This window comes from Eretmochelys imbricata, chromosome 6 (genome assembly GCF_965152235.1).
Source record: "Eretmochelys imbricata isolate rEreImb1 chromosome 6, rEreImb1.hap1, whole genome shotgun sequence".
NCBI classification, from domain to species: domain Eukaryota; kingdom Metazoa; phylum Chordata; order Testudines; family Cheloniidae; genus Eretmochelys; species Eretmochelys imbricata.
Genome location: NC_135577.1, coordinates 41363193 through 41389235, shown reverse-complemented (window position 1 = coordinate 41389235; position 26043 = coordinate 41363193). Strand labels below are relative to the sequence as shown.

Sequence of the window (26043 nt, the reverse complement as noted above, 5' to 3'; positions counted from 1 at the left end):
TGTTTCTGCCATAGATCCCATTCATGAAGGGGTAGGGGTGTGTGTGTGTGTGTGTGTGTGTGTGTGTGTGTGTGTGTGTGTGTGTGTGTGTGTGTGTGTGTGTGTGTGTGTGTGTGTGTGTGTGTGTGTGTGTGTGTGTGTGTGTAAGTAAAATATTATTTTATAGATACACACACGTATTTATGTATAACCAGTTTTCACAAAGCAATCTCTGAAGTCTACTCACCACATTATTTGCATTATTGTTTACAGTTTATATTTATTTTTGCATTTCTTTAGGAGCCCAATCTACTACATTGGAATATTCCGTGATAACAAGTACGCTTTTATGGTTATATGTGTTTCAATAATGGCATTGTTAACAGTGGATAAGCAATCTTCGAGGGTACAAAATGTAAATGTATTTTCTACAAGAACTTTGTTGAAACATTAGTAAAAACTGATTAGAGATTCCAATTTTGTGTTTCAGAGCTCTGCTTGATTTTGCAATATAGCAGTTGGTAACATTATCTGAAAGAAAAGGACATAAGTAGAGGAACTAATGAGTCAGTCATATATAAATATCTAGTAGGTGATGGGAAGCAAAACATCAAGGGCCAAAATTATTTTGTAACAGCACTAACAGCTAGTTTAAGTTTACATATTAATATTTCATCCTGTTTCAAGTCAAGTGTCCATTATTGCAAAACCTGATCTATTACTGTATTAAGAAAGGTGGAAGGGCTTCTAACTGCATGTGTGTATTCTGATATCACATTACACCAGGAACAGTACAATTGTGTATTGGTTACAGAAAGAAAGGCCTGATACAGCCAAAAGTAACCTCTATAGTAGCTGGCCCCTGGAAGCTCTCCAGCACTTGTAACACGGACAGACCCTGGTCATCGGCAGGCAGGATCGAACCTGGGGCCTCTGGAGCTTAGTGCATCAGCCTCTACTGCAGTGGTTCTCAAACTTTTGTACTGGTGACTCCTTTCAGATAGCAAGCCTCTGAGTGCAACCCCCTTTTTAAATTAAAAACACTTCTTTACATATTTAACACCATTATAAATGCTGGAGGCAAAGTGGGGTTTGGGGTGGAGGCTGACAGCTTGCAACCCCCCATGTAATAACCTTGTGACCCCCTGAGGGGTCCCGACCCCCAGTTTGAGAACCCCTTTTCTACTGCATGAGCTAAAAGCCACGTGGCCTTTAGCTAAGGCTGTAGAGCAGACTCAGTCTTTCTCTAAGTGGTCTCGGTGCCACTAGATTGGACAGAGCACCACACCCAGTAGGTGTGCAGGTTACACAGTCAAAAGTAACTTCTAAAGTAGCTGGCCCCTGGAAGCTCTCCAGCTTTCCTGCAGCTATCCAGACTATGGTCTACACAAAGGTGTATGTGTTAGTGGAAGAAGAGGAGGAATACCCCTCTTTTTGTGAGTGCAGAACACCATGCTAGACATTCTACTGCCATTCCCTTTCTAGTTGTCTGATTCCACTCAGTCTAACTGGCATATTTAGCACTGAACCCTATGTTTACAATGCTCAGGTGTTGCTCAGCTGCCGGTTTAGTCTCAGATTAAGAAACAGTTTTAAAGGGCTGTGGCTTTACTTTATCAGGTGGTCCCTAGCTGGCAGCTCCATTATATTCAGACTGGCCTGATGATGGTCCCTTATAGATTTCTCTAAGACAATGCCTTGCACCTAAAAAAAGCAAGTGGGGTATGGAAGGAAAGGAGTAGTAAAGAAGCTATCACTCAGTAAGCACTGCTACCAGGAGGAGAGACACTCCACAGCAGTGATTCTGAAAGGACAACTCCTCCATAAAAGAGAGATTGGTTTCCAAAACTTTCCACAAAATGGCTGCACAACCCCCATGCTAGGAAACAGGGGAAAGACAAAGATACAAAGAGACTAGAAATGGGACCCTCCATGAAGTTCACATCTGAATATTAGATACCACTAAAGTATGGATGCGTTCACATCTCGGGGGATAGACCTGCCCTTTTATAAAGCTAAGAGAAATTTGCAAAATTAAAAACTATTTCTAGATTTGAATTTAAAATATCTCAAAGTTCAGAGATGTACAGATCTAGGGCCACATCTGAAAGAGAGATCATTCTGGGGGAAAAGCCCGTCCGGGTTTGTGAAGCATGGAAGGCAATGAACTCACTCGTGAGCATTTTTTATCTCCTCTCCCTGGCCACTCTACAACTCACTCTAGAGGAATAATGGCATTTATGCCCTTCAAAGGCAGTCAGATAACTCCCTCTGGAGAGGATAGCAAGCTACAGTCCCAGCATCTTCAGCTTCCTGGAACTTCTGTCTCCAAATGTTATAGAGCAGGCGCTAAATAGTGTGTGGTATAAAGCAGTACATAGAATCATAGAATATCAGGGTTGGAAGGGACCTCAGAGGTCATCTGAGGGTAGAAAGCTGGCTAGATTGTCGGGCTCAACGGGTAGTGATCAATGGCTCCATGTCTAGTTGGCAGCCGGTATCAAGTGGAGTGCCCCAAGGGTCGGTCCTGGGGCCGGTTTTGTTCAATATCTTCATAAATGATCTGGAGGATGGTGTGGATTGCACTCTCAGCAAATTTGCGGATGATACTAAACTGGGAGGAGTGGTAGATACGCTGGAGGGGAGGGATAGGATACAGAAGGACCTAGACAAATTGGAGGATTGGGCCAAAAGAAATCTGATGAGGTTCAATAAGGATAAGTGCAGGGTCCTGCACTTAGGATGGAAGAATCCAATGCACCGCTACAGACTAGGGACCGAATGGCTAGGCAGCAGTTCGAGCAGGGGGTTTGAATAGATGACCTTCAGGGGTCCCTTCCAACCCTGATATTCTATGATTCTAACCCCCTGCTCAAAGCAGGACCGATCCCCAGTTAAATCATCCCAGCCAGGGCTTTGTCAAGCCTGACCTAAAAAACTTCTAAGGAAGGAGATTCCACCACCTCCCTAGGTAACGCATTCCAGTGTTTCACCCCGCTCCTAGTGAAAAAGTTTTTCCTAATATCCAACCTAAATCTCCCCCACTGCAACTTGAGACCATTACTCCTTGTCCTGTCATCTGCTACCACTGAGAACAGTCTAGAGCCATCCTCTTTGGAACCCCCTTTCAGGTAGTTGAAAGCAGCTATCAAATCCCCCCTCATTCTTCTCTTCTGAAGACTAAACATCCCCAGTTCCCTCAGTCTCTCCTCATAACTCATGCGTTCCAGTCCCCTAATCATTTTTGTTGCCCTCCGCTGGATGCTTTCCAATTTTTCCTTCTTGTAGTGTGGGGCCCAAAACTGGATACAGTACTCCAGATGAGGCCTCACCAGTGTCGAATAGAGGGGAACAATCACGTCCCTCAATCTGCTGGCAATGCCCCTACTTATACATCCCAAAATGCCATTGGCCTTCTTGGCAACAAGGGCACACTGTTGATTCAGTGTTGACATCTTTATCTTGCAGTTAAAGAAAAAAAAAAGATTCAAGAGTAACCTTGTGAGGCATCCAGAAATAATATGGTGTAAACCAAGCATCTACATGTAATAAAATAAGAGCTGAATAATTAATAATTTTCAGATTATGGAAAATCAAGATTTGGAGCAAATAAGTTTAGCGATTAAGGAAATCGGAGTGATTGTGAGGACAACTCAAAACTGTTTAGACATTTTCAAGCAAAATACCGGCATAGGCAGCTATTAGAGGCTCCCAGGTGCCTACAAAATTATATTTTAAAACTGTTTATGGAGACCAGAGTAATGTTTGTGTACAGTTTGAGCTATGAAGCCTACATTTCAGTTGCAATCTAAAGTATCTTGAATTTGTAATCTGAGCAACACTGAAGATGTCCAGCTAAATATTCCATGTGTTGTGCAGTCCTGTGCATTATTAAATTAAAAATGCATTGCACTGGTTATCCTTAACATCTTTACAATTGCTGTGTGCAATTAACATTACCATAGTATTCAAAGTATTCCACAGGCCTGGGGTTTGCAAACTCTCTTTTATAGTGTGAGCCAATTTTAACAGAGATAGTGTATGATAGACCATGTGACTATTTACAATGTACCACCTCTCAACAGTCTATTTCATCCCTATGATAATGACAGCAATTGCTGATGTGGTAGAGCAATAGCAGGAAAATGTGTATCTTTAGCACAGTTGTGATCCTAAGAGCATCCCAACGCAAGAGGACAAGGGGCTCAGTGATAGCTCTTAATACATTTCAGATGGCTTGACCATTCCAGTGTACTCCAACTCACTAAGGTCATAAACCTGTAACTAAAAGGTGTCATGTAAGGTGTCAGTGGGAAGTTAATAACATACTGATCATTAATATGACTGTGTAACGTACATACAGAGCACAAATTCAAAGTTAAAATCCTATCGGAAATTATGTTATCAAAGCGTGTCTGCCAGGCAGTGCTGAAGTTACTATACCCTAGACAAAGGAATATGGTTCTGCCACCTTGAAGGTATTTCCAAAGTACATTAAAAGACAATGGGAATGCAATCTACATAGAAAGTAAAAAGACCGATCAAGCCAACAAGGGGAAGTATTAACGGAGCATCACAGCAGGGGGAGGAGATTGCAGGAAACAGATTAATTTGTATTTTAGCAAATACCAGTGGGGGAAGAAACCAGCATGGAATTTCCTTCACCACTAGACTCCATGTCTCCTTCCTCATAACTTGAATGAGCTTCACTTGGGGGGAAACCTTCAGAAGAATCCATTTCAAAGGTTCACTGGAGTATATAAGAGAGGGGCAAAGAACCCCAAGTTATCTTTCACCTAGGAAGTGAGGACTTTGGACTCTGTGGGAAATCCTGACAAGAGGAGTGGTCAGCCATCTTGCTGGAAAGTAGATGGGTAAGGAAACTACCTTGGACAAGGGCTGTAGCTTGTGTTAAGTCTTAGCCTCTAGAAAACATATTTCACTTTTATTTGCTTTTAGCCATTTCTAACTCTCTCCTTTATACTGGAACTCACTTAATATCCTATCTCCTTTTGTGAATAAACTTCTTTTACTTCTAATCTAAATCAGTCCAGTGCTGTGTTGGATTTAAAGTGAATGTTAACTCCAGTTAATGTGGCAAGTTACTGAGTATGGTATCTTTAAAGGAACAAACAAACCTTAATATCTCTTTGAATGGTCCAGGAGAGGACACAGACACACAGTCATCATCATATAGGTCTCCTCTGTACACGGAGCTATGGGTTGCCTCTTCTGCCCGATCTTGATTTTAAAACCACCCCCTTTGTATGGCATCTTGTTTAGACAATACAGGTACTTACCGGTGTGCTTTCTGCTGTGCATCTGTAAATGGGACAACTTAAAGTATCGTTTGTTACAGCCAGGATATGCACACATGAAGGGACGTTTTTCATTCGTCTCACTAGCTGATCGGACAATAGTTGGAGCTACTCCCGGCACTCGCCGAACATCCTACAATGGCAGAAACAGCAGTGTGCATAGCTCATGTGAGCACGTATAAACACAAGCCTGCTCCCATGTAATCAGTAGAAACACTCAAATAAACTTCAGCATGAGTATGATCATCTGATATACCTACCATACTACAAATGACCATTTTTTATTCTATTAATAATGTAAAACAGTGTTCCTTTACCTTCTCTATGTACAGCATTACAAATATGTGAAGGTAAATGCTACATGCTAAATTCCCTCTAATATTTATATCTTACAATAAATGGGCCAAGTTCCATACTAATTACCAACAGCATAAATGTGGAATAACCCCCTTTAGCATCAATGGATTAGCTTCATAATTACAACAGTGTAACAGATCAGAACCTGACCCAGAGTAATGTTTTTATACTTAATTTTACAAGCTAGAAATTAAGCTAGAGTCCAAGGAAGTCAGTGTAAGAAAAAATGTTACTGTTAGATACTGCTGTAGATTGTAACCTTGACTATACAATGGTACTGCCACAGTGTTCCAACCAAGATGGACCTTTTTCTGGGATAATTGAGTGTTAACTGCTCAGTTCTGTTCACTGCATGTAAAGTTTAATCGTTTAACTTTTTTCTAAGAGCTGGTTCACTAAGTGATGAATTGTTAAACTATAAAAAAAGGACCAGGTACTATTAATATAATCTAAAGATCGTCCTATTGAGATACATTAACAACACTGAAGCAGTGCAGAAAAGACAGAATACATTTCAAATTTCTTAAAAAGCTTTGTGGCCGGTCCATTCAGTTTATAGAATGTATGCATTTATTGTGCTTTATGTCCAGGAACCTCAAGCATAATATACAGCATGGGATCCATTAGTATTAATTCTATAACCAGTTAGAAATGGATGGGAATCAACCATCCTGGATTTTATGGCCCTTTCAAGTGTTTAACTGGTGTGTTAGCCATTAGGATGTGATCACTTAGTGTACTTCTGTCTTCAGGGAATGATGTTCAAATTGTTACAATTTCACAAATCCACACATTCAAAACTTCATCTGACACCTCATTTTTGCTCAACCTTATCTACAATCCCAGGTCTAATCTACTATAACTACAAAAAAACTTATGCGGCCAAACTTACTGAATACCTAACTTTCAAGTTCGATGAGAGGCCTCCAATTTTTGGCAATCCTAAAGTTAGTGAATAATGCAGCTCCAAAGATATGTTTTAGAAGGAAAAATACTTTATTTTTTATACTACAACTGTGTCTAAAAGGTGATCTTATTTTGTTCTTCAGTGAAATAGCAGGTCAACTTATCTCAGCGATTTCTTAATGACACAGGGAGACCTAAAGTTAGCAAGAGAATTATGAATACCAATCAAATAATCAATAAGTAACTGGAACCCTATAAAAACAGTAATTCTTCTTCCCTATGTAGAATGTCCTAATATACTTACTTGTATTCCTCTAAAGACTCCATGGGTGTGTATTCTATATTGGGCCCCACAGCTGTATAACATAGGACCAGTGTGGTTGTCACTCTCATATCCTGTTGCATGGCTGCAGATAAAGAGGGGAACAATGCATAGAGTTAAATATTTTTTAGTGCACAGCTCCAAGCAAGAGGATTTGTTTCTTAATATGGTGATAAATTGTTTAGGCTTTGATTTGGTAGTCAGGAGATCCATCCCCAAGTGAAAATTACTGGAGAAAGATTCTTCTTTCACTGCATGGGTCAGATCATGATTATCACTCCAGCACAATGCATTGACTCAATAATATAGTTGTATTTATTATTGCCCAATAAACACCGTCCAGAAAAAAGGAGTATTGTCAAGGTTTAAAGTGTGGTACATTACCACAAAGATGTTAAGAAAAAAAGACACATAGGAACATAAACTTATGTGCATATGTGCAAGTTATTTATCAGTTAAATGCCGAGCTGGCTATTGCTAATATCTTTGGAATGAGCAAAATGCCTCAAGTTTCACATTAAGTACAGTGGATTTTGTCAGCACCTCATGACTCAGATATTACCAGATAGTACTGAGAAAGTGATGACATTTATAAGAATAGCAGTCGTGTACTCATAAGTACAGATTACAAATCAGTGTCCTAACCATTTAACCCACATATCAGCTTGCAAGATGCACTGTAGTTTAATTCTTTGTAAAAATCAACTTAAGCTAAACACAAAGGGGATGATCCTCAGTTGGTGTAAATTATCAAGATTCCCCAGGCAGCAGCATGGCAACATTTAAAATAAATGGTTTGTTCACAATTTTGTTTACCTAGTTAAGATGTATCCTGAAAAATGTTATGTTTTTATGTGTAGAAGGTAGGAACACTGATGGATTTTTCCACTTTACTAACTGTGAGATGTTCAAGTGATACATGTACATTGCAATTTTTAGTTCTGAATTAATAGTCATATGTGTTAATAAATTAAGAGCCATAGGTATCTATATTTCAGTATCATGAACATTCAAAAACTCCAGGAGTGGAGACCAGGGAGACACAATGGGGGAACAATGTAGATGGATGAAAAGTAGGATTCTGTAGCAAAGCCTAGAATAACCAGGTTTATTGCCATCACAATTAGAGGCCACTGAGGCTCCAGACCTCTGACTGAAAAGGAAAGCAGGGCCCACCGAAAGAAAGCAGTCTATGTAAAGGTCCAGTCTTTCAAATGATTTACAAGAACAATGGAATTGTGGGCTGGAAAGAGTCTGAAAGTTTCATGAATTTGACCAAAAGGGAGAGAGCTTTTGTGACTATGTAATATTTGTAAAATATCTGTGTTTCTTCTTTAGCGAGCCCACATAGAGACTAGCAGTCTGCTTCTGACGCCTAACAGAGGTGTTCCTTTGGTTCATGTGGTACAGTTCTGTGGGGTCAAACACTGCTGATGGCACCCTCTTCTACTAATTACACTAAACCCAAAGGAAGGCTTTCGGCATACATGCAAAACCTCTGCTGGGGTGACTGCCATCATCTACATGTTTACCTTCATATTCTGGAGGCTTCTCTCCCCAAAATTCATCCTGGGGTATCCCAATAACAGCTTTTTTTTATCCAACTCTTCAGAATGGTGCTGCACGACAGTGACCTGCCTAGAAGCCACAACTGGCTTTCTTGAAAGAAAGCCAGATTTTTAGTTCAATTTGTTTTTTTCAGAGCCAAATCTGAAAAGCTATGGCGTCACATCCTTGGCTGGGCAAGTCAGTGGATCAAAAGTGACACAGCAAGCATGTGTTCCACTTCTTCACAAATTCTACGACAGCTGTGATTTTCCTGGTTTGGAAGGGTTCGTTTTTTTTCAAGAACACCTAACCCTGGCAGAAGCAAAGAGTCAAAGACTAGACCTCACAGGAAAGTAGAGGCTTTTTTAAAGTTCAGAATGAAACAGGCTAAAAGAGGATTGCAAGGTGAATAAAATATTTTAATAGTGGCATTACCATTAGTAATAGGGAGAGAACAATGCTGCACCTGTTCAGGGCAGGAATCCTCTTTTACCTATGTATCAATGCCTACCAAAATGGGACTCCAATCCTGATTAAGGCCTCAGGTCCTACCAGAACACAAACAATAAGAAATCATTTTCTCAGCTACAGCATGCACCAATATCAGAGAGCCACAAATGACCCCATCAATGTTGAATTTTCCTCTTGATTCAAAGGACAGCAGCAATGAAATCTGGTACTTGTGTAAAAGCCTATCAAAGGGAAGAAGCATCTACCACATGGCAACATCTGTTTTAATCACAGAGGGGAAGGGTGTTAGCATGTTATAATAAGAGAGGCATCTGTTCAGTTCACAGCAGAAGAAGTTGCTGATCTGAAGTGCCATAGGAAAGCAAGGGTAAATGTAAACTATCATTATTAGTCACTGGTTTGAGTAGCCTAGTTTAGCTTTATAATCCTTCACCTATCAGATCCACATCCCCAATGGCAGCCTAGGCAGTGCAAGAGACAAGATAGTTTGTAGGAAGATACCCTAAAAATATGGTAAACTTTACCCTGGAAGAAACCTCCGAAGGTACAACAAGTTACAGTAGAAATCATGCTACAAAACACAGACTAACTTGCACTCTACACTGTCTGAAATACAGGAGACTTGCAAGGTTTTCATTTGTAGGTGCCAACGATTTTCTGAAGGACTATTCAGTTCTGTCATGGAAAGTAGCCAGCAGAACCCACTTCTCCTAGGAATTAGAAATGGAAGAAAGCTGTATGAGATCCCCTGGAATGCTCCTCATAGTATTTTCTCCAGTCTACTTTTAAAATATCTCCATGGATGGGGCTTCTACCAAATCACTCTGTATTCCCCAAGCTTAAATTTCACTGACAGGAAGTTTTCCCTAACATTCCTCATACATTTTTTTATTTCATCCCATTACTCCTGGTCATATGCCCTCTTTGCTTTGGTGAGCAGAACTGTAGTGAAAGGCTTGATCGCATTAGAAATTGTTTTCAAAGCCACCTGACCACTCATATATTAACTAGTGAGCAAACTACCCATTTAACAGTTCCCCTGAAAAGGCACCTAGTAAGAAGAAACCATAGTTCCAATTTCTTAAAACCCACCAGCATTGTCAGGGACTTATCATATTCGGCCCTGTTATACTAACTTTGTTCATGCCGAGTAAGACTTCTTGGGTAAGAAGGCACAACTCAATAATGAGTAAGGGTAGAGTAATCTGACCCTAAACGATTGTAATATTCTAACATTGGGAACAGTTACTGGAAGTCAAAGGGACTATTGGTACAGCAATGTAAGACTTTCACAAATTGGGCCTGTGGCTGCTGCTTTGAATTGAAATCTCACTCTATATTGATAGAGACTGCCACACAGCTTGTGAAATAGACTGGATTTCTCATGTCTCTCCCTCTCACTATCTCCCTTTTGGTAAGAGCAAACGTGATGCATGCCAAGCTATGTGAATTTTTTGATACACCCATAATTTATTTAGCATACGCACTAGAATGTGGAAGACTCAGTGGAAGAACTAGTGTAAGTCTGGCAGCTCCTCTACAGCTTTTCAGACTTTCCAAAAATTACAGAATCACAACCACTGGTTTCATTTTACACAGGAGATAGCAACCAGAGGAAAGTCCAACCTCTATGAGCAATACAAGTCATCAGTGAGTTCACGCATGCAGTACAATAAAATAATTACAAATACACATCTTTCAGCTGGAGATCTTAAACAAAGAAACAAAAAAAAAAAAAGAGTGGGAAATTCTTTGACTTTAAGCTCTTTGGAGTAGGGACTATATTTACCTGGGTAAGCAGGCAATGCCTAGTACATTGTGACCACTAATGGAAAGTAAAAATATGAATACATAATAAATAAATCAATGTATCCTGCTTGTTTACCAAGGGATCAACTGTCCTACATCTCTACAAATACATTGTAATCTATATAATTTTGCATCTGAGCTAAATAAGAAAAAACAAAGATTATGGTTTAAAATAAAGAAGTTGCAATTGAAGCCAGGGTTTTAATTGTAGAGTGGGAATTTGGAATCATCAAGAGGTCCAAGAAGAAAAAAATGGGAGAAAAAACTGTTTCCTCTGTTTAATGTTTAAAGTCATATTTATGACTGATGGGGGAAAAAATGCTGAAAAGAGTCAAGGCTAAGCAAAGCCAGATGCAGTTAAACCTGGTGTCAGGACAGTACTATTTTAGTGATGCAGGCAAAACCCTACAGGAGTTCTTGATTGAATAAAAGCTGCAGGATTGGCCCTTAAGGGTCCCAATTCTGCCTTCATTGGTGAATACAGAATTCCCTTGGATTTCAATGGAAGTTGCACAGATCTATCCAAAGGCAGAACTGGACTTTAAATATTTAGAGTTCATCCAGTTGATTGCTGAGATGGCCCCATATATATATTGTCCTTTGGTTCTAGGCAGCCAGCTGCAGACCTGGAAAAAATGCATAAAATGTAGCTCCACATTTCTGCAAAACAAAGATTGATACTTATGCAACATAAAATGCTAAGCAAGCGTTATATACTGTAGAGCATTTAGAAACATTTGCCTTTAGGCCAGAAAATCCTTAACACTTGGAGAGTAGCTCTTTTAAAACGATTAATCTCGACGCTGTACAGATTGTACAGAGATTAATAAAAATGAAGGTTTTACAGATGAGAATGTGTGATGAAAAACAGAGCAGCTTTAGAGAGTTGTACCAATCTAAGACTTCATAAAAAAAAAAACTCATAAAAGATTACTTTCTAATCTGAATATATAAAAAAAACCTCACAACCTGCAATTTCTCTCTCACACCAACTTTACTTTGTTACACTAGAACTGTCTGATTAGTTTACAACTAGCCTCAACTTAAGTCTGGAGGGCAAAGCTTGATTTTTTTTATTATTATTTCATACGAATAAAAAAAAAAGGGACGCTATAGGGCATATTGAGAAGAGTGAGCAAATATCAGCATGAAACATGACTGCCCATTCACTCAAAATGGAAAAATTCAGAAGGAAAGATTCCACAAAACAGGCACCACGTTAAGATGCAATTTACTAGTGTTTCAGTGCAGGAACTGGAATATTTGGTGTAGAAACAGAGCCAAAAATGAGACAGAACAAGGGTGCGGGCAGGCTGTGTGATAACAGTACAGAAGAGAAATAAAGCTAAATTTTCTTTGCTAAAATGTTTACCACCCAATATTACGGGAAATATATGCCACCATGGAGGCAATAAAGAGAAGTCTGATTAATGATATAGATGATGTTTCCTCCTGTTATTGGTGGTAATGCAGTTAAGCAGGAGGGAAGCATAAAGTTGCTGCTTTATCTGCATTCTCCAAGGCAACTGCACATCAGAGAAATGATTTCACTGATTCGGGCTCAGTGTGCAATCATTATGGAGAAAGAAAAGGTGGGTGAGATTAAGGCACTGGACTAGTATTCAGAGACCTGGGCTCAGTTCACAGCTCTGCTTGTGTACTTCTTTGGGCAGCTCACAATCTCTCCAAGTGAAATCCTTGTCCCATTGAAGTCAATGGGAATTTTGCCATTGACTTCAATGGAACTAGGATATCACCCTCTGTGCCTCAATTCCCTATCTGTAAAATGGGGAGAGTACTTCCCTTCCTCACAGAGGAGAAGATAAATTCATGATTAGGCATTCTGATGTGAGAGAAAAGGGGGAAATATTTAACACCATGAAAAACATATAATTGCGTGCTCCCATTCACACTGGCTGCAGGTCTGAGCCAGCTAGGGACAATTTACATTCTCAGAACTTACTGATGGTGTTTTATAAGGCTATGATGAAGGGTCTCTTGTTAATCTATTACAGAAAGCCTAAACCTTAAGGGTCTTGTATTAGAATGCAGTTGTAGTAGTGCTTTGCAAAGGATCTCTCTATTGTTCTGTCCAGTGAGACCAAGCAAATGGCAATACACACTGGTGTGCCTGGGAGCCCAGCCCATTGACTACATAGCTCAAGAATAAAGAAAAAAGGCACTGAGCCAAACTCTGCCAGTTTACATATGTGACCTCAGTGGAGGTCTACACATTAACTTCAATTTCCAGATAGCATGGCCCTTATTTCTGCAATTTTCTATCTGTTCTGTGACAGAGCTCCTTGTTTGGTAGCCTATTTAGCTAGTCACAGGTTCAGTTACCACAACAGGGTTTAGGCTCCTGTCCAATATTGACAGGTCTGTGCAATACCAGTGGGATGCTGCAGTATCATCTTTTTTCAGATCATGGCCCCAATCCCTGGGCCCACCAGAGACTGCCAGGGACTAGATCAGACAGCTGAATAGGTAGCTAGTCAATATTTCTCTTTATTCTCATTATTCAGTATGTGGCCATGTTACTTATTTATCATATGCTATCCAAAACCTGTACTGAATAAAGAAATATTAATTTCCTCATGGGCCTTCCAAGATTCTCATCACCATAGTATGGAGGATTTAATAGTCCCTAATGAAAGTATCTTCACATCACCTCCTAAGAGGCCATATTATTTTCCCTATTTTATAGCTGTGAAACAAAGGCTCAGAGATTAAGGCCAAATTTATCAAAAGTGTCCACTAATTTTGAGTGTCCACCTTCAGATGTATAAAAGGCCTGATTTTTCAGAGTAATTAGCATCTTTATAGCACTTTATATTTTCAAAGCACAGTGTCCATTGTCTTCAGTTGCAGTTGTGAGCTCTCAGCACTAATACAAATCAGGCCCCAGCTGTCTCAACATGCACACCAGAAAATGAGGAACACAGTTAGTGAACACTTGTGAAAAGTTTGAAACCATAGAATCCTGTTCTTCTGAGTGACATTTGACTGCCTTAGCCATGGGACCACCTTTTCTCCTCCTGCAATCCTTTGCTTCATTCATTCCACACCTTCCACTGTTTGCAACAAATCAGGGAGGGGTGGGCGGAACGGTTCTACAGACAACAGTCTCATTCACTATGCAATCCAGATCCATTTCCTGACTCCTGTCTATCCTGTGCACTAAACAAGACAGGGGTCCTGTAGATAAAATAGCATGTATCACATAATCAAAGACTATATCATAATGCCTATGCGGGGGCGGGGGGGGGAGGGGAGGGCTGAGTAAGTTTACATAACGGAAACTGCCAGGCAACCTTAACTTTAGGTGTCACTGCCAACCCTGCCTAGAATATGTGGTAATGGTTTCATTTTAGTACATTAAACTTAAATTGAATATAAACCCAGGAATAGGGCTACTGAATGAAGCTCATGTAAAATGATAGGGTTTAGAGAGTGATATGTTGTATCACTAACATATAATTTTAAATTTCCCAATTTCTTGCAAACTTGCAATACTATTTCTTTATTCTTTATAATACAATACATAAAACAAAGTTCAGCTGAGTCATGTGGAAGTGGTGGGGGGAGGGGAATTTCTATATAAGGATTGTCATCTTTGGAGAGAAATTAAGCTCTCCGTTTCAACATAAAGATACCAATATTCATAAAATACAACTTCAAGATTGAGAAAAGTATCTGAAACAGTAAACGCCTGGGAATCACTTATGAACAGGTCATATATTTTAAAGATGTAAATCTTAGGAAGAGTACCTTATGTTCATGGCAACTGAGTTTGGAGGTACTGTGTTTTGTAACTCCCAGCCAGAGAAGACAGATAACTATTTTGGCTCATATTACCAGTGATGAGGCCATGTCTAGCACTGATTTTCCACAGATTCTACAATCTTGGCCTATACCAAAACTTTCAGCTTTGTTTTACCATCAAGATCATTCATCTTGATTTCTTCTTTTTTCCTTTCAAGAATTCTAGGTCACAAACTTTATACTGCTCACAGTCTGCACTTTGAGACAAGTAAAACCATTTATTTTGTTCAGTACTCTTTTAATAATTCTATTGTGTCCCTTTTTTTTTCCCACTCAGTTCCCCAAAGAATAACCTCTTCCTTGTTTTAATAACTTGGACCTCGGTCAAGGTTGATGTGTTTCTCCTTTTTGCAGGATATTTTCTTCAGAAGAGACAAAACAGTGTCTAATATTGCAAAGAAGAGGTTTGGTTGTTTTGTTTTGTTTTTTTAATAAAGGGTGCAGTTTAAAGAGGAAATTACAAACAGTTATGAAAAAAGTAGGAAATAGCCTCAGCAGCAGAGCTGGTCAGCTTGATTTGTGTACAATAGTTGGGTTTCAGGGGGAAAAGAAGGGCCTCCCTTTTCTTTCCAGTAAGGGAGCTGCCTGACAGATTCTAGGTGTACCACAGAAGACCACCACTTCAGACTCACGCTCATTTCACTAGTTTGCTCTGACACACGTGGTTTACTACACTACTATCTAGTGCCTCTAGACTTCAAGTACCATTCACTAATGAAGGTTAGAAGCAGATCAGCAGTACTTCATGCTATTGTGCAATACTGAAGCCAGCCTGCACAAATACCGTACCTGATAGATCTGGATAGAGTCAGTTTTCTACATATTAGTTTGGGAATCTCCCTTTTTAAAAATATATACATATATATTTACTCAGAAAAGGGTAAAGAGCACCCATAGTTTATCTTACAAAGTCAGGCAAATGTTGGCTTTGTCTGGACAAGGATCAGAAGGAGGTTCTTGAGAACATGTTAACTAGCATGTTATTAAACTCTACTCTGTACCAGGCAAGTTATATGTTAGCAGAAGCTAGCTTCTTGAGTTGAAATCTAGGCTTCCCCCAAGCCTTACACTGGACCAGGTAGCACTTGCTAAAGTACAACTTGCGTTGTCCACACTAGAGCTTTAGAATGGGTTAGTTACACTGTGCTACCAAAACATATTTTTAAAAATAAACCACCCTAGTCCAGACAAACCCTCTGATGTGCTCTATTCATTTCCACCTAGCACATCCTCTTCCACAGTCCCAGAGTGCTATCCCATTTTGGAAGGGCAAGAGTGGTTAAATTTTACTGACAGCCCCACAGGGGGATTGGGGAGACATCTCTGGAATCTCTCAATACAGTTACTATCCTGCCTACAGGAAGGGAGGAACAGAAGCCCTGGCCCTGTAAGCACCACACCCTGTGTCTTTGCTACCCTACCAATGTCTCTGATCTGCAGCACCTCTGAGGCGGGCTTCCTGCTTGCCGAGTAACAGGAAACCCATATTGGACTAGCGGCAAACAGACTAGAGTCCATTCCCTGCAGGTGGGAGGGTGACAATGGTATGGAGGAAGGAAGCCAGAGAAGATGGAAAGGGCCAGGAAAGGCAGAGACAGAGGATGTGGAGCCTGGAGAAGGGAAAGATAATAAAAAGGGGGGAGAGAAGAGCTGGCATGAGGAGCAGAGTGAGGTTAGAACTAGAGAAAAAGGAGAAAGGAATGGAGGGAAGGAGACACAGGAGGTAGCAGCAGTATTCTAAGCCTGGAGCGCTTTCATTTGTTCTTGTTCTCACTGTGTGGTAGGAGTGTGGAGAACACTTTACACCCTGCCGTCTGGGGTGGGCCAGTTTGAGGCTGATTATGGCAAGGGTGGGGAGAGCAGACCAGGGCCTGATCATCCCAGCATTGATACCCAGGTGGATGGTTAGCCCCCACATACTCTGCACACCCAGAATGCTGTTCTCCCAGCTTTTTGTGGCCCTTTCCCCTTCTGCTTTCTTGCTCAGGCCACCCCTGCACTGTGTCTCACTCCCCAGGCCCTCTCTAACAGCCGCCATTGTTATTTCAGTCACTGCACTGGTTACGCACTGCCTTTGCCTATGAGCTAGGCCCAGCAGCCCACTGGCAGGCCTTCCAGATGCCAAGCACGCACAAGTCCAGGGCTGAATTCAGCGCAAGATCTATTGGGCAGCCACTGTTTACAGGTTACAGAAAACACATTTCTGAATTGCACTCTGACCCAACAGTAGTTACGATGGGTCAAGAAGACAATACCTTGCTGCAAGGAGGTCTGAACTAATCAGAAGACAGAATCTCCCCCCGCCCCCCCCCAAAAAAAATTATATATATATACACACACACACTTTAAAAAAAAACACAACTTATATTAATGGAAGTTAACAGAACTGACAAGCTCAAACAAGCTTCACCATTCAATTGCAGAGGTTTTTCCACTGTTTCCCATCCTTCCTTCATGAGCTTATTTTGTTAGTGCTTTGGGGTAGAGATCTACCTTGTCCTCATACCCATTCATGCAGTCCCTCCTATCACATATTGGTGCTGTATATATGGAATAATATGGCTGCTTAGAACCATCTATAATATAATTATACAGGTTTTCACATTCATATTATCCCAACTTAAATTCAAATATTACTAGTCTATTACTGGAAAACACCTTGCTCACACAAATGGAAAGGTATTGCATTTACTTGGCACCTGAATTGTGTAACCTACAATGAAGACAGTTTGTTTAGACAATAAAATGGTTAAAAATCTACAACCAACATATTGTTCTCCAAGACATATTGGTTTAAGTCAAAAGACCAAAAAACAAAAACAGTTAAAGAAAATATTGCTAGTTTTTTCCCTGTTGACTAACCTTAGACTAAAAAGTCTAAGAGAAAACTTGACCATAAAATTCTTATTAACTGTGAACTGACTAGTAGAATAAAACTTTTAATAGTTCAATAGGGTTATTTTTTTAAACTCAACGTCTTAAATTACAGACAAATAAAGACCCATTTTTGGACAGGTTAGCATTTTTCGTGCCAGTAACCTTATTCCATTCATAAAATAAAAAATAAAACGAAGTTAACTACACTAATGCAGAAGATTACAAAATAATAAAACACCTTACCCCTTTAATGTAGATCCCAAGTTCATTTGATTCCATGTCATGCATTCAAGCTGTGAGGTCATTTGGTATAAATTGTCACTGTTATGAAAATATCTAGAATTAGAACTAAAATTACTTGACCAAATTCAAGTAATACTTAAAAAAAGAAGCAATAATTTTCATTTTTCTTTTTTAAAAAGTGTTTTCAAAATACATATAGCAGTACCAAATAAATTTATTTTATTTCAACCCTTTTATCTGTTTGTGATTTTAATTTTAAAAGAGAAAAGAAAGAATGATTATGTGGTACAAGACAAGATGTTCATTGTGATCTAACTTGTAAATTTTAAATGGCTGAAAATTATACACAATAAAGCCCTTAAAGAAAAAAAATATACTGCAATTAAATTAATGGAACCAGTATATATACAGACTTGTGGGTTAGCAATAAAGCAGATCTCTTATTTTATATATATATAAAAAAGAACAAGTGAATTAACTTTTAATAAAGAGTGTAGAGGATCACGTGGTTAATGGACTGAAACAGCTATCAGAACTGGTGACCAATGTTACTACATATAGTGACTTGCCAAGGAAAAATGGAGTGGCTGAACCATAAATTAAACTCACAACTGGAATACTAGTCTTTTTTGGTTGTATGTTTTGTTTTGTCTTTTTGTAAAAGCTTATAATCTTAGAACAATGAACTCAGCAGCCAGCAATATTCTCAGAAACTGGTTGTCAGTTGCTTACTTTCTATTTTTAAAGAAAACACTTCAGTGTTTTTTTTTATTTGAGATCAACTGTAACCAAAAGAAATGGAGCTCATAGGTCCACTGATATAATAATGCTCAACACTTATCACAAATAATTTAAACATACAAGTGAACAGGTATGTGCTTCGAGGAGAGGAAAAACTGCTGCGGAATTGCAACACCAAAGGCAGTCCGTTTCCCTAGGGCTCTCTCAGTAAGTTAGCCGTAGGGGGAGAGTCACAATACAGACAGGGCTGAGCAAGCTGCTTTCCATTTACACAGCATGGAAAACCGCCGTGTGTTCTTTCTGAATCTTGGTTCTCCTGGAAATCCAGGTTCCCATTGCTACACAAGATTGCTCCGATCTGCTGCAGAGAATCTTACTGAAACCACGCTTTGAGTCTCTAGACCTTTCGAATCGATTTTCTGATTGATGTGGGTGCCAGAGAAATAGCGATTCACAATCAACATACGACCCCTGGCTGATTAATAATAGCTAAACTCACTAGACTTATGTAGTGATTGTATATAATTGTGTTGCGAGAGTTTTTTCATGGCAGGTAGACGTGAGCTAGAAAAGTCCGATTCCAGTGGGAAGCTTTTGCATATAAAAACAAGTTAAATGACTTCAATCTTAAAGTATGTGTAATATCATTTGTCAGTACCGCGGGACACTATTATTCATTCGAATGTCTGAACTGCTATTATGCTACTACAATGTCCTGCATATCAGCTCAGAAATTGTTAGACTCTCCTGCAGTTTCCCCATTTGCAGCAGCAGTTCGTGCTGGTCTGTGCCACTACGTTTTGCAATTCCACGAATTCTTCCTGTAATGCGGCTGTAATTAATTCCTCCAGGACCCGGATTTTTATTAGAAGTGCCCGCCCGATGCATTTACAGCAGGAGATTTCCCTTTAACTTTCTTTCCCTTGACAGTTCATTTATAAGAGCCTCCTCCACAATATTTCCCCCCTCCCTCCTTTGCTTTTTCATCAAGCAGTACACATTCATCTTGTCACTAACCAGCAGCCACTGTATTCCAGACTGGGTTTGGTGACAGTGCACAAAACAAATCGCTTAGGAACCAGGACAATGTTCGGAGACAGGCTGGAGGTAGTCCTGGGCTCCATTTCGGTACAGCTGGAAGCTGGAACTGTCATGCACTCCATTCAGTAGGAGGTTTACAACGGTGTGTCCCGGCTACAAAAGACAGCCTTGCTCGTGTGATCAGAGGGGAATTCTCCGCTTTAGGGATCGTGAGTTTACACTTGTCATCAAATAAACTCAAAGATGGTTTGTCCCTTGCAACACGGACAGGGGCAATTTCTGCTCGCCTAAAAACTCCCACAGACTTCGGCTCAAGCCCCTGGCCCTGGTCATTCCAATGAAGTTCCCGCGGTGTAATTTGGCCCAGAGAAGTGGCTTGAGGGAAGACAGACCCACTAACCACTTGTTAGATATTTGCTGAGAAAGAGGAGGAGACGATAGTAACACGGTGCCATCTGAGAGGCCACCCACTGGCAACCAAGGTACCCTGGGAGACCGTAGCTGGAGCTGCGGGGAGGGGAGCGATTTGTGCAGGTTAAAGCATGAAGCTCCAAACAGAAGGTGCAGCCCGACCCTGCTCCCACTGAAGCGGACAAAGTAACTGCTGCTTACTGCCAAGGGGGTACGGGGGGAGCGCTCACCTGGTCTGCGGAGCACATAGGGACAGGCCCATAGGGACAGGCCACCCACCCAGGAAACCCAAGCTTGACTAACCCAGAGACGGGCAGCCCAGCAGCCTGAGAGCATAGCCCATCCGAGCGCCGCCCGGCCCCCCGCTCCAGGGCCCCTCTCCCTGCCTTTGACGGGACCCGGGATCACACGGGCCCGGCCGGGCCTTCTCTAGTTGATGATCCGCGCGTCCTTCTCAGGGCGGCAGGTGGGCTCGTTGAAGCTCAGCGCCCAGGGGAAGGAAGAAAGGCCTTGGCGCTTCCCCGGGAGAGCCCCGCTGGGCGAGTGGCCCCTCCCTGCGCTCTGGCCCTTGGCGGAAGGCACCTCGGCAGTTATTTCGGAGTCTCACTGTGAACGCCTCCAGAGCTGGAACTGGGTTTCCATTTCTACCGCAGCAGGGACTTCGGCCCGGTTCTCCCGACGGCACAGCTCCGCGGAAAGGCCCCTGCCCACCCTCAAGACGGATCAGCGCCCAGGTTAAGTCGGCTGAAAACCCGTCCCCAGGGTCCAGCCCTGCAGTGGGGGCTTAATACGCATCCAAAAGAGAAGCCAGATATACAGATGGCTCCCGATCTAAAAACAGGCCTATTTTTAAGTCACCAGTATTTAATCACACCGGAAAAATAAGTGTTTAGATCCATCGGTTCCTAAAAACTTTGCGGACCACCATTGCCACTCAGGGCTGCTTACTGACCTCAGGTTTCAGAGTAGCAGCCGTGTTAGTCTGTATTGGCAAAAAGAAAAGGAGTCCTTGTGGCACCTTAGAGACTCACCAATTTATGTGAGCGTAAGCTTTGGTGAGCTACAGCTCATGGGATGCATCCGATGAAGTGAGCTGTAGCTCACGAAAGCTTATGCTCACATAAATTGGTTAGTCTCTAAGGTGCCACAAGTCCTCCTTTTCTTTTTACTGACCTCAGCCATTCATAGAGATAACCCGCAGAGAGTGGTAAGAGACGGGTTTGTGTATCTGTTTAAATTCAGGCTTGTGCGCGTTCTGGCTGGGGAAATCCCCCGTAGGCCTTACCAGCTACATACTGTACCTTTGACATAGCTCCTGTTAAATCAAACGATAAACATAAAGCGCCTGGGGCACGAGGCAATACTGTGCTTGAATACACAGTTTTGGGCTGGGAGGTTTTAAAGAGGGACTAGGTATCTAGGTGAGTGTGTGTGGCGGCTTGTATTGAATTTTCTCCTTATGTTATTCCGAGCCTCCTCGGTTGCTCTCAAGTAAGCGTGGCTCAATTGCCCTGACAAGCAAACACCATTTTGCTCCAGGTGTGTGCGGGGGGGCGAGGGGGAGAGTATTCATCATCCCCATCTAAGATCAGTTAGGACTGTAGACTCAGCGAATGATTCATAGGTGGTGGACATCAAGAGCCCAGTCCCGCTCCCATTGCAGTCAGCGGAGTTCTCTCAGTTACTTCAGTGGGATAATAGTAATAATGATGATGCAGCCGCCCCTTTAGCTACCGATCACAGCACAGCCTGGCTGGACGGTTTTGTGAGTCTCGGCTCCAGTGGAAACACTCTCCCCTTCCATGCTGCAAATAGGACCCAGAGCTGAAAGTTGCTGCTGCTGGGGAGAGACTCCAAACGCCAAAACACAGCGAGCTGGAAGGTAAGTACTGCCAACTCTGGGCTCCACGGCGGATCACCCCAGGCTGGAAGCAAGCGGGAGGCAGAAAACTGCAAGCTTGACCGAGTCTGCCAAGTGCACCGTCGGACTTCCACAAAAAGAAGTAAGTATGGTGTCTCTAACAGAGGAAGTACAACAAGGTACCATGCATCCCTTTAAATCTAAAATGGGTTATTACTGCCAGTGCTACAGGATGGTCTCGGAGTCAATAGTTATGTTCAAATCCTAGCTTTAAATACGATTTGAATGATGAGAAGGAAAACTGGAGTCTCCGGGGATTTGCCTGCATTGATTCCCATTTGAATCACTAGTTCCCCCAAAGAAGACACTAAAAATAACTTATTTTCATTACAGAGATGTTTTTAAAATGAAGTGGGGGGGGGGAACTTTTCTACAAGGAGGATTAATGTAAGTTGGAGTGAAATAAAAGGAAGTCAACCCTGAGCGAAAGAGGAACTTTAAAGGAAACCAGTAGTAGATCATATAGAGTTTGTTTTGGCCTGCACAGCAGTATTACTGAGTTCTTGACCTCTGCACAGAAAGAGCTATAATCTGAACTGAAACTCCTCCACTCTTAAAGTCTTTGCAAGTGTGACTCACAGTAAATTTTCAACATTAAACATGTTTACTACATTAAACAGCATGAGGTAGAAAAGTTCACATCACCATTTTAATGGACTCACAAATACTGGCCTTTCAATGCACGCTTGCAGACTGCATAGCTTTGCCATCAATAACTAGCCATCAACAACGGACACAGTATCTCTTGGCAGATGCGGTGCCTGTGTTATGAGAGAGAACAAGTAGTTGCCAGAACTGGAGATTTCAGAGATACTGTTGCTTCCATTATAAGAATTATGGGCTCTTGAATATTTATTTCAAGTTATCGCCTTTGTTACTGTCTCTTTTACCAGGGCAAAACAATGGAAAGGTCTTCAGTCTTAGACTTGCTTGCATATTTTCTCCTTACTGCCTTTCTTTCTTATGGACAAATTGGTTGCTACTAGCTAGCTAGACTTGGAAATCTTCTTAAGAGCAGTATTTGGTGAATTACTGCAGTGTATGTAGAACTCCGGAGTTCTGTAAATGTATTGTTAACCTGTTAAAGGCATCGTTATGAATTTTATACCAAATTTGTTATAGGATTCAGTCACTGATCAGAGCAATAAGAAGCCTGAGTGACTGCTGGTGGCTGTGAAATGATGGTTGATGCCTCTCTGCTTTCAGAGATCAAAACAGTTTAAAGCCCTGCTTTCTTTTTACAAACACAACATTTACACTTGTCCCGTGGAACTCATTGCCACAAGGATACCTTTGTAGGGTTCTGAAAGGATTTGACATTTGTATGATAGTGAGAACAATAAAAAGTTACATTAAACAAGATACAAAAACAGCTAGAAGGGATATAAGCCCCTTTTCTGAAAGCATAGAGCCACCTTTAAGCTTATGGAGACCAGGAGGAAGCTTTTCCTTACGGGCAATTTATTGCATAAAACGTCCTCTACAAGGTTTCTTACACCTTCCTATGAAGCATTTAGGACGGGCTACTGACTGAGACAGGATTCTGAGCTAGATGCACCCAGTATAACAGACCGCTCCTATGCCTCTAGTGCCACCCATTGGCTGTTGCGCTCGATTCCCCCTCCTTCCTCCACTTTTAAACAAACAAAAGGAAACACTAATATGTATGCACACAGTGTGTTAAGCAACCTCTAAACGGACTGAGGAAAAGAAGAGGATTAATAGGGTTGGCCTGCTAATAAAGGTGGAGCATTACTGTACTGCTCACCTTCCGGAATACTCTGTGGGTCATCTCCTAAGGCAAAACAATGCCTTGTCTACACTGCAAAATTACGCGTGTTAACGAATGTCAACACCTCTATGAAACAGCAACACAAATACTGCCTGGCATCAACCGGCTGGGATTAATCCTAGTCCAGCATAGGGCCACCCAAGACCAGATGTTAAACGCAGCAATCCTGGTCTAAATCAAGCACCACGTGGTGCTTAACACTGTGTTAATACTTGTTTTAACACAATGTAATTTTCCAGTGTAGACATCCTTTATGGAGATTTCATAAACACTCAGAGAGAGACATTGTAGGAAATTCTCTCCTTTATCTCAGGATTTTGGTACCTTTTTGCCACTCTAGCTTGCCTGTTGTACATAACAAGGCTTTTCCTCCAGGAACTACAGCCCTGTACGAAGATGCACATGAACATCTGAAAACATCCAGAGACAGATCAAGTTAGGCATTTTCACCAAAATGAGTGTACCTAAAGTTAGGCACCTAAATACACACTGTCAAACCTAAATCCCTGGCCTGATTTTCTGAGGGGATGAAGTTGAAGTCTATGGAAGCTGGTGGAGCTTTAGGTTCCTCCAGTGGGACTCAGTGGTCAAATTCAGAGGTGATGTGTGTAAGGAAGGGACCATATTACTGACTGCAGGCTAAGTCAGTCTAAGCAGTCCAAGTTGGTGTAACATACAAATGGAGAAGGCCAGAAGAAGGTGTAAATTACACCAATTTGGACGCCCTTAGATTTTGTCCGTCTTGTTTTAGTTATGCATGGGGTGGAGTGAGAAGAAAAGGGATCGGCTCTCCGAACAGGAATGAAGACAATGGCTATCAAACTGTGGTCCATGGGTCACCAAGCGTCCCATAAGCCCTTCCTGGAGACGTGAAGGATTGAATATTTTGCAGAGCAGGTCCTAGTGGCCCACGAGAGGATCTCTCAAAGAGCGATCCACAGAATGCCAAGTTGGAGAACCCCTGGGCCAAGACCTAGTTAAATATGTTCCTTGCATCTGTACTAATCTCTACCATCTGTGTTCTCCCTAGCCGCTCCTCTACCATCTTCCGTGGAGGAACTGAGGAACTAACATGAAAAATACTCTTGTTTCTGAGATATGTTCTTCATAAATTCCAGTCCATGTTTCCTACCCTCTGTACTGCCTACAGGCCAACCGGCCTTCAAACAGGGCACCAGTTTTCCTGTTTCTAGCACTCAGAGAAAAAGAGATTAGATGATCTGACACACTCACTGGGATGAACCTGGTGATCCAAGAGGATACTACCACCACATCAGCAAGTGAACTTTGGGTTTATTCTGATCACCACTGTATTGTAATTTTTCAGACAAGGGGCGTTCTGGAATGCGCATTAAAGCCAAAATTGAAGCTCATCTTTCTATCTAGGCTTCAAACAAACAACTTGTTTTCAAGTGTGGTCTATAATTGGTGCCTAAGTGGTGAGAGAATAGTCTCTACATATGCCTATTTACAGCAGATAGCTGCTAAGGACAAGAACTGTATCCAGGTGGATTACGTCAAACTGTGGTCTCATTAGGAGGTTTTATCGTTCCAAGTGCTGAAGGTACCGAAAGACGACTAGTATAGCATCCCATCCTCTATTTTAGGAGAGGCTCCCTATTATAATCAAATGTTGGAGAGCCGACGCTTTAAAGATCTGTCAGTATACCCACTACAAAGTGTTGAGAAACCGGAGTATTAACGTTTTTGTTCTGACGTGTGTAAACGTTCTGGTAGAGTTATACATACATATGATGCTAGCTCCAAAAGAGTTTAAGGGATTAATCCTTAGCCCACTGCAGTCAGTCGGTGTTACAACTTTCATTGGCTTCAATGGGAGCCTGATCAAGCCGCAAGTCAGGGAGAAATTGACTGCATGCTAGAATGCCGAGCAGTAATAGGGGGAGTTAAAGATTGAGTTTCAGCTACCCATGAATGTAAGGGTCTAATTCCAAAACTCACAGCAAGAGATTTTAAGTTACTGGCGATGCAGTGTTTGTGCCCTATTCTATTCATTAAGGAAAATGTCACCGAAGCTTATGAAAAATGCCTATTATACAGCCATCGTTGGGAAGGTGGAAGGTAGAGTTTTAGAACAAGCAACAGTTCTTTACTTTCCTACTGGAATGCATATATCAAAGTGCTGGGCTTGCTTCATTAAGCATAATTAGTGCACTTGTAAAACTGAGTGCATCCGCCGTGGAATAAGTTAGTATCATTTAGATTGTGCTTGCTCACATCCCATCGCTAGAAGTAATGCTGAAGCTATACTCTGCAGCCAAGTCGAGAGGGGCTTAAAACAGAAGCTTTGTATCTGCTGTTGCAAGGGTGAAGAAGGTTTCTTATTCAGTGAAGTAGCTTTATGGGTTAGTGTTTGTGTCAACATCTAGAATAGTTTAGAGTGAGTCTCCAAAGAACAGACCTGCCAGGGTCACCATGGATTGGCTGGGGAGACCGACACACCATCTGTAAAGGTACCGAT

At 41.4% G+C, this 26043-nt stretch overlaps 1 protein-coding gene across 5 annotated transcripts in view; it reads right to left on the bottom strand.

The window, feature by feature from the left end:
* The window catches only part of WT1 (WT1 transcription factor), a 48512-nt gene that overhangs the window by 12825 nt on the left and 9644 nt on the right, over window positions 1–26043 (bottom strand). For 4 of the 5 annotated variants that reach the window (XM_077818458.1, XM_077818459.1, XM_077818463.1 and 1 more), the window contains exons 4-6: window positions 17656–17733; window positions 6865–6967; window positions 5280–5430 (exon numbers count right to left, since the gene is read on the bottom strand). In XM_077818458.1, coding sequence (XP_077674584.1) covers window positions 5280–5430; window positions 6865–6967; window positions 17656–17733 — 332 coding nt within the window. The remainder of the gene's footprint in view (window positions 1–5279; window positions 5431–6864; window positions 6968–17655; window positions 17734–26043) is intronic. The other variant, XM_077818461.1, reaches the window with a different exon arrangement.